This window comes from Culex pipiens, chromosome 2 (assembly GCF_016801865.2).
Source record: "Culex pipiens pallens isolate TS chromosome 2, TS_CPP_V2, whole genome shotgun sequence".
Lineage (NCBI taxonomy): Eukaryota > Metazoa > Arthropoda > Insecta > Diptera > Culicidae > Culex > Culex pipiens.
This window is the reverse complement of record NC_068938.1, coordinates 25904828-25913985: the sequence shown is the minus strand read 5'-3', so window position 1 is coordinate 25913985 and position 9158 is coordinate 25904828. Positions and strand designations below refer to the sequence as shown.

The window sequence follows — 9158 nt, the reverse complement described above, 5'->3', positions numbered from 1 at the left end:
GTCATTTTGGTCATTTTGGTCATTTTTGTCATTTTGGTCATTTTGGTCATTTTGGTCATTTTGGTCATTTTGGTCATTTTGGTCACTTTGGTCATTTTGGTCATTTTGGTCATTTTGGTCATTTTGGTCATTTTGGTCATTTTGGTCACTTTGGTCATTTTGGTCATTTTGGTCATTTTGGTCATTTTGGTCATTTTGGTAATTTTGGTAATTTTGGTCACTTCGGTCATTTTTGTCATTTTGGTCATTTTGGTCATTTTGGTCATTTTGGTCATTTTGGTCATATCGGTCATATTTGTCATTTTGATCATTTTGATCATTTTGGTCATTTTGGTCATTTTTGTCATTTTGGTCATTTTGGTAATTTTTGTAATTTTGGTCATTTTGGTAATTTTGGTAATTTTAATAATTTTGGTCATTTTGATCATTTTGGTCATTTTTATCGTTTTGGTAATTTTGGTCATTTTGGTAATTTTGGTCATTTTGGTCATTTTGGTCATTTTGATCATTTTGGTCATTTTTGTCATTTTGGTAATTTTGGTCATTTTGGTAATTTTGGTCATTTTGGTCATTTTGGTCATTTTGGTCACTTTGGTCACTTTGGTCATTTTGGTCATTTTGGTCATTTTGGTCATTTTGGTCATTTTGGTCATTTTGGTCATTTTGGTCATTTTGGTCATTTTGGTCATTTTGGTAATTTTGGTAATTTTGGTAATTTTGGTAATTTTGGTAATTTTAGTAATTTTGGTCATTTTGGTCATTTTAGTAATTTTGATCATTTCGGTCATTTTGGTCATTTTGGTCATTTTAGTAATTTTGATCATTTCGGTCATTTTGGTCATTTTGGTCATTTTGGTCATTTTGGTCATTTTGGTCACTTTGGTCATTTTGGTCATTTTGGTCATTTTGGTCATTTTGGTAATTTTGGTAATTTTGGTAATTTTGGTAATTTTGGTAATTTTGGTAATTTTAGTAATTTTGGTCATTTTGGTCATTTTGATCATTTTGGTAATTTTGGTAATTTTGGTCACTTCGGTCATTTTTGTCATTTTGGTCATTTTGGTCATTTTGGTCATTTTGGTCATTTTGGTCATTTTGGTCATTTGATCATTTTGGTCATTTTTGTCATTTTGGTAATTTTGGTCATTTTGGTCATTTTGGTCATTTTGGTCATTTTGGTCATTTTGGTCATTTTGGTCATTTTGGTCATTTTGGTCATTTTGGTCATTTTGGTAATTTTGGTAATTTTGGTAATTTTGGTAATTTTGGTAATTTTAGTAATTTTGGTCATTTTGGTCATTTTAGTAATTTTGATCATTCGGTCATTTCGGTCATTTTGGTCATTTTAGTAATTTTGATCATTTCGGTCATTTTGGTCATTTTGGTCATTTTGGTCATTTTGGTCATTTTGGTCATTTTGGTCATTTTGGTCATTTTGGTCATTTTGGTCATTTTGGTAATTTTGGTAATTTTGGTCATTTTGGTCATTTTTGTCATTTTGGTCATTTTGGTCATTTTGGTCATTTTGGTCATTTTGGTCATTTTGGTCATTTCGGTCATTTTTGTCATTTTGATCATTTTGATCATTTTGGTCATTTTGGTCATTTTGGTCATTTTGGTCACTTTGGTCATTTTTGTCATTTTGGTCATTTTGGTAATTTTTGTAATTTTGGTCATTTTGGTAATTTTGGTAATTTTAATAATTTTGGTCATTTTGGTCATTTTGGTCATTTGATCATTTTGGTCATTTTTATCGTTTTGGTAATTTTGGTCATTTTGGTAATTTTGGTCATTTTGGTCATTTTGGTCACTTTGGTCACTTTGGTCACTTTGGTCATTTTGGTCACTTTGGTCATTTTGGTCATTTTGGTCATTTTGGTCACTTTGGTCATTTTGGTCATTTTGGTCATTTTGGTCATTTTGGTAATTTTGGTAATTTTGGTAATTTTGGTAATTTTGGTAATTTTAGTAATTTTGGTCATTTTGGTCATTTTAGTAATTTTGATCATTTCGGTCATTTCGGTCATTTTGGTCATTTTAGTAATTTTGATCATTTCGGTCATTTTGGTCATTTTGGTCATTTTGGTCATTTTGGTCATTTGATCATTTTGGTCATTTTTATCGTTTTGGTAATTTTGGTCATTTTGGTCATTTTGGTCATTTTGGTCATTTTGGTCATTTTGGTCACTTTGGTCATTTTGGTCATTTTGGTCGTTTTGGTCATTTTGGTCGTTTTGGTCATTTTGGTCATTTTGGTCATTTTGTCACTTTGGTCATTTTGGTCACTTTGGTCACTTTGGTCATTTTGGTCATTTTTGATATTTTCTTATTTTGATATTGTGATATTTTTGTAGTTAAATTTCATAAGCTGGAATATACGTTGTTTCTGTAAATTTTTTAGGCTAAATTGGGATGTTTTAGAAAGTTTGCCATATTTTTAATAATTTTTCCGATAAATTTCCTTTCCGTGCATAGTTTCCCCACAGAGTTACTCTTACGAAGAGGACATGCTGTTACCCGAAGAAGGACCAAACTGTTGCGAAACTTGAAAGCCATTAAATCACTTTGGCCTGCGGCACCCATTTTGGTTTCGCAAGAAGGACAACGACGTTCTCATTATTTCCCCATAAAACTTGAATGACTTATACGAAAATTGATTTTATTCAATTAACAGCTAACCGGCGTCGCACTTCTTGCTCGCTGCTTCGCTCCGTCGCTTCTCCGTTATCAACTAAACACACAACAATATGACTCTCGCTCTTTCTCTACTAATGAGGTAATAATTACGCCCTAAAATGGAATCTTATGTACAGAACCCTGCGGGGAGGAGGGATATGTGTGTCTTTAATCCACCTGTGGAAAAGGGTGCGCCACCCCGGTTTCCACCGTTTGATGGCTTTTCTCTCTAAATAATATCACCAACCGAACGTGCTCACCACGCGTTGGCATAAAGGTAGTAGTACAATACACTAATCCTAAGCAGGTTTTGGTTGTGATGGTTGAGTGTCTTTAAGTCCCATCGCTAGCCTTTTGCGACAGCAAATAAACTAAAGTAGGTATAAAAAAAAATCTCCAAAAACATAACAGAAAATAATTATTTTTGTAACAAAAGAAGGGGCAAACATTTTCAGGCGTAGAACTTTTCAATCACGTCCTTGTACTTTTCCTGGACGATGTTGCGCTTGACCTTTAGCGTTGGTCCTGTAAGACGAACACTTAATGAGTTATCTAATCTTTGATAAATAAGAAGAATAAAACTCACCAAGTTCTCCTCCGGGCACGGAAAAGTCAACCGGCAGCAGCGCAAACTTCTGGATTTTTTGAGCGTTGGAAATGGCCTTCTTGTTGGCACGATCGATGCCCTCCTGGATGGCTTGAAGAACCTGTCACGAAAAAAAATCCTCAAATCACAATCAACTTCCCAAAAAAATCCTCAACTCAAACCCACCTTCGGACACGGCCCCGCCGCCACAATCTGGCTCAGCTTGGTGTGCTCCACGCCCAGCCCCTTCACCCAGGCGGCCGTCTCCGGCGCAAGCTCGTCCTTCGGCTCGCCGCTGTCCAGGTTCATCTGCGTTTTGAGCGTCACCAGCATCGTCAGGAACTTGCGCTTATCGCCGACGAGGAACGCGTTGCTGACCTGCATCAGCTCGTTCTTGACCAGGTTCTCGCAGTGCACGGGCGGGATGTTTTCGCCACCGGCCGTGATGATCAGTTCCTGAAGGAGGGGGAGGGCGAATATTGCAATTTAATGATCATTCTGGTTCAATTTCATGAAGTTTGATGGGTCGCATGACTGACTTTTATGAGACTTTCCAAATTGTCCGCTGTTGGGTATCCGGAACCTGTTCCAGATTGATCGGAACTAGTCAGAATAGAGTTCAAGTAGTTTTGAATGCACTTCTCTTTCAATTTCATGAAGTTTATATGTCGTATGATTGGCGGAACTTTTCAGGTTGTCCACTCCGGACATCCGGAACCTGTTCCGAAATAACCGAATATGGCCCAAAAATGTTCAAGTGATCTCTAATGTTATTCTTTTTCAATTTCATGAAGTTTGATATGCCGCATGATTGACTTTTATAAGACTTTTCAAGTTGTCCCGGTCCGGACATCCGGAACCTGTTCCGAAATTACCGGAAATGGTCAAATCAGTGTTCAAATAGTTCCTAATGAACTTCTTTTTCAATTTCATGAAGTTTGAAGCGTCGCATGATTGACTTCGATCAAACTTTCCAAACTGACCCCAGTGGGATGTCTGGAACCTGTTCCGGACGAACCGGAACTGGTCAAAATAGAGAATAAATAGTATCTGATGGTTTTCTTTTTCAATTTCATGAAGTTTGATATGTCACATGATTGACTTTGATAAAACTTTTCAAGTTGTCCCGGTCCGGACATCCGGAACCTGTTCCGTAATTACCGGATATGGCCAAAAATGTGTTAAAGTTATTTCTAATATTATTCTTTTTCAATTTCATGAAGATTGATATGTCGCATGATTGACATTTATTAGATTTTTCAAGTTGTCCCAATTCCGGATATCCGGAACCTGTTTCGAAATTACCGGAAATGGTTAAATCAGTGTTCAAATAGTTCCTAATGTACTCATTTTTCAATTTCATGAAGTTTGATGCGTCGCATGATTGACTTCGATCAAACTTTCTAAACTGTCCCCAGTGGGATGTCTGGAACCTGTTCCGGACGAACCGGAACTGGTCAAAATATAGAATAAATAGTATCTGATGGTCTTCTCTTTCAATTTTATGAAGTTTGATACGTCGCATGATTGATTTTTATAAAACTTTTCTAGTTGTCCCGGTCCGGACATCCGGAACCTGTTCCGAAATAACCGGATATGGCCAAACAAGTGTTCAAGTAATCTCTAATTTCAATTTCATGAAGTTTGATACGTCGCATGATTGATTTTTATAAGACTTTTCTAGTAGTCTCGGTCCGGACATCCGGAACCTGTTCCGAAATAACCGGATATGGCCAAAAAAGTGTTCAAGTAATCTCTAATGTTATTTTTTTTCAATTTCATTAAGTTTGATATGTCGCATGATTGACTTTGATCAAACTTTCCAAACTGTCCCCAGTGGGATGTCCGGAACCTGTTCCGAATTGACCTGATCTGGTCAGAATAGTTTTCAAACAGTCTCTAATGGGTTTCTCTTTCAATTTCATGAAGTTTGATATGTCGCATGATTGACTTTGCTTAAGCTAGACTCCAATGGCCACCCAGAACCGACTCTGACCACCGATTCTTACCTTAATCCTTCCCGTGATGTAGATAAATCCGTGCTCGTCCACGTAGCCCACATCTCCCGAGTGCAACCACCCCTCCTCATCGACGGCGTCCTTCGTCTTGGCCTCCTCCCCGACGTAACCCATCAGGATGTGCCGACCGCGCATACAAATCTCCCCATGACCTCGCTCATCCGGCTTGTCGATCTTGGTCTCACAACCGCCCAAACTCTTACCGATCGTGGCAAAGTTGTAGCTGTCCGGAGCGGTCAGCGAGTGGGCACCGGACGTTTCCGACATTCCGAACGCCTCCATGATCGGAAGATCCAGGCTCATGAAGTATTTCTTGGTTTCCGGGTCCATCGGGGCAGCCGCCGTGACCATGGTCAGACAGCGGGACAGACCGAGCGCGTCCTTGACCTTCGAGAGCAGGAAGTTCCGGATGAACCGGTAGGACAGCGAGTTGGTTGGCTTGCCCTCCATGGCGTTCAGGTGATGCTGCAGCGTTACGCTCTTGGCCCAGCTGGAGATCATCTTCTTGGCGGCTCCGCTCTGCGCTCCGACGGCCAACATCTTCTCCTGGATCTTCTCGTAGACGCGCGGGACGGCCAACATGCGCGTCGGTTTGGCCTCCTGCAGCGTGTTGATCAGCGTGCCCTTCATGGCGTCCTTGTCGGCGAAGTAAACGGTACAGGCGAACTGCAGCGTCAGGAAGATGTCCACCATCTGGGCGGCAACGTGGCTAAGGGGAAGGAATGAAACGAGGACTTCGCTTCCGTACTGGATCTGATCGAGCCGCTTGCCGATCGTGTACGAGTCCCAGGTCAGGCTGTCGTGGGACAACATCACGCCCTTCGGATTACCGACGGTACCAGACTGCGAAAATTAGAAGCTTGCTGTTGAACACATTCAAAATTGAGGTTATGTCCGTATACTCACGGTGTACACCAGACAGCAGCAATGGTTGATGGCAATGTTGGCCAACCGGTTCTGGAACTCCTCCTCCACGTCGTCGGTGTTCATCTCTTCCAGGTCGGACCACTAGAAAGAAAGAAAAATAAACAAGAAAACTCTAATTAACTTCAACGGTTCCCGTTCTCCCTGAAAAGCCACGACATATTTGTACCCAATTTGGCCAATTTCCCTTCGCGGCCGTCCCACCCGTCCGTAATTCCCAAGACACAATTACGGTTATGATGCTTTTGCCACCTTTTCCCTTCGCAGCGACGATGATGCCGATGATGATGGCGATATCAACCGAAATAAACCCGGAAAGTGGCGCAAGAACCCCGTAATCCCCGGCCGTCCCACCACTCGAGCGTTTGCGGGACCGAAAAAGGTACCCGGCCAAAACAAAAAGCGAACCAAGCCAAAGTTCAATGTGATAACATTTTTGTCAATGGATTTTCCACTCGACACGGGACCGCCATTCGTTATGTCCACGTGGTGCGCCGGTGGGTTGGGGTTCCGTCAGGTGGGAGCCCTGCTGCCAATAATGGCGCGACGAGAGGAGTTATTCGCTCGATAGCTCTTGGCACGAGTCCATTTTGCCACTTTGGGGTTCGGGCAGCAAAAAAGGACAACGCGGATCGAGATAGCACCAAGACCTTTTGCAGCAAGAAGCTGCGATGACAATGATTGGGAAGGCTCTGGCTCTGAAAAGTCTCGAGTGTCAGCCCATGACAGCAGCAGTCAATTTTGTCTCATTTATGGTGTCCCATTTCGGTTGACTGAACTGCAATCGAAATTGGACAATCGGGAGATAAATTAAGCGGTGGTGAATGAAAATGTTGCGGAACTAACAGTCGGCTGTACAAATGAGACAGAAATTCGGGAGAGTGAGACAAGATTGTCGATTGGACATAATCAATATTTAGACTAGTCTACATTGAGACAATCTAAGCCGTCAGGCTTTCAAGCGAACGATTATACATTTCTAGTTAGATAGACTTATTGGTTCGCCAATCAATAAAAATGAGACAGATAAGCCGGTTGGACATAACGACTTTTCTTAATGGTGGGACAGACAACACCCCTTTCGAAAAATGAAGCAACTGTCAAGTAAGTTGAGTTTAACTATTCATTAGAAACCAACCATTCTTGGTGAGACACATCTGTCCCATCAGTCTGTAAACCAGAGCATAAAAATGAGACAAATAATGATCACTTGGCATTCAATGTATGCAAAATGAATAAATAATGAAACAATTTGAGTCTTGAATTGTTTTCAAACAGGTAAAGGGACAGGTTGGAAGATCGAACACATTCAACTTTATGTCACGCATACTATAATTTTGAGACATATTTGAACATTGTGGCATTAACAAGATTCCTCAAATAAACTGTGAATTCCCGAACTCCTAAAACTCCTCCAAAAATCTCAAATTTGCGCAAATCTTGCCGGCAAAATTATTCCAAACACATCGCGTCGATGCTGGGCGCGCCTTCCCAAAGATTGAAGACCTTGGCATGCGGTCACATGTCCTACTCCCACCCGAATCTCCCCCGGGTATGTCCTTCCGGAGTCATCTGGCACACGTGGCCACCCCAAAACCGATTGGCCCCATCCATCCTAGCCCCAGAGAGCCCTTCTTCGGGAACCATAAAGAAAGCGCGTAAGTCCCTCGACGGCAGGCTCCAGCGAAACGACCGATGATTTATTTGTGGCCATTATTTATGATACATGTACATTAAAGTGTTTTGTGAAGTATTGGCTCCATCACAGAGGCACCGCGCGCGCCAACACTGCAGAAGCCCTGCAGGCTTCCGGAGAAGCGACACAGTCACGAGGGACAAACTATGTTGGCTGGCATTGACGGCCCACAGTGGTTTCAAAATCTCGAAAAATAGCTCAAAACTAACTAAGAAACAATATTTGCTACCAGATTGTGACATTTCAACCAATTTTAATCAATTTTACCTAAATTGACGGTCTTTGCGTTTTGGCCGCGTTCCAACGACAGGTCACGATGGCGTCGTGGTAACGACTTCGCCCGTCAATCAGGCGGCACGAGTTCGAATCCCATAACTTTACCAAGCTTTTTATCCCACTATTTTTTTTCTCCGGGTTAATCCTGCAGATCACGACCTGCCTTATGACACCGCCCCACCTAGTTTATCGATACCGGAAGGAGGACGCCTCCCGCCATAAAGCAAAATGTAGAGTAATTGAGAAATAAACATTTCACGCCATTGCGACGTCGTCGGTGGCATCGTCGTCGCGATGACAAATACGAGATAATGTACTGGATGAAGAAGGACTATACAAGGGGGGTCTCCTCTACCGCCCAGCGAAGGACCGCAAAAACTGTAATCAACGGGCGGATGAAAAATGGCCCCCGTTGCAGGGAGTCAAGTTAGAAGGAGAAAAAAAACCGGAACGTGTGCGTGGTTAGTGGAAAGATTGCTTGCTGTAAAATAATGGTAATTTATGACAGGTTTGCGGCATCCTCCCCCCCTCCCCTGGTACAGGGTGTCAACGATGGGCGTGGAAAATGATGAAACATGTGACAAGATTGCAAATGAGGCTAATTTGCCGGGTGCAAGGATATGGCGCGGAGGCTGTTTTTGAGTGACAAGTGAGTGTAAAGAGAGATACAGCATATTGGTTAAAGGATGTGGCGGGGGTTGTGGGAATTTATGTGGGAAAACATATAACTTTAAACTAATATGTATCATCAATTTTGTTCCACATTGGGAACATCATCAATTATCTTTGAGAGAAAGAAACAAAGAAAAAAATTGCAAAAACAGTGGTACATAAAACCAAAAATTACAAAGAAGTAAGAGAAAAAATAACTTAAACAAGAGATAAACAAACACAAAAGAAGAAAAAAATAGACAAAGGATAAGTAATCCAGTAGACAAGTGAAACAAGGCAAAAGAAAAACAAAATATCAGTTATAACAAGC

General features: G+C 41.3%; 1 protein-coding gene across 3 annotated transcripts in view; it reads right to left on the bottom strand.

The window, feature by feature from the left end:
- Positions 1-2642: 2642 nt before the first annotated feature.
- Positions 2643-9158, bottom strand: part of LOC120414556 (very long-chain-fatty-acid--CoA ligase bubblegum) — a 67001-nt gene continuing 60485 nt past the window's right edge. For all 3 annotated transcript variants that reach the window (XM_039575768.2, XM_039575767.2, XM_039575769.2), the window contains exons 5-9: positions 6187-6288; positions 5272-6123; positions 3449-3718; positions 3263-3383; positions 2643-3201 (exon numbers count right to left, since the gene is read on the bottom strand). In XM_039575768.2, the coding sequence (XP_039431702.1) occupies positions 3128-3201; positions 3263-3383; positions 3449-3718; positions 5272-6123; positions 6187-6288 (1419 nt within the window). In that variant the 3' untranslated portion in view covers positions 2643-3127. The remainder of the gene's footprint in view (positions 3202-3262; positions 3384-3448; positions 3719-5271; positions 6124-6186; positions 6289-9158) is intronic.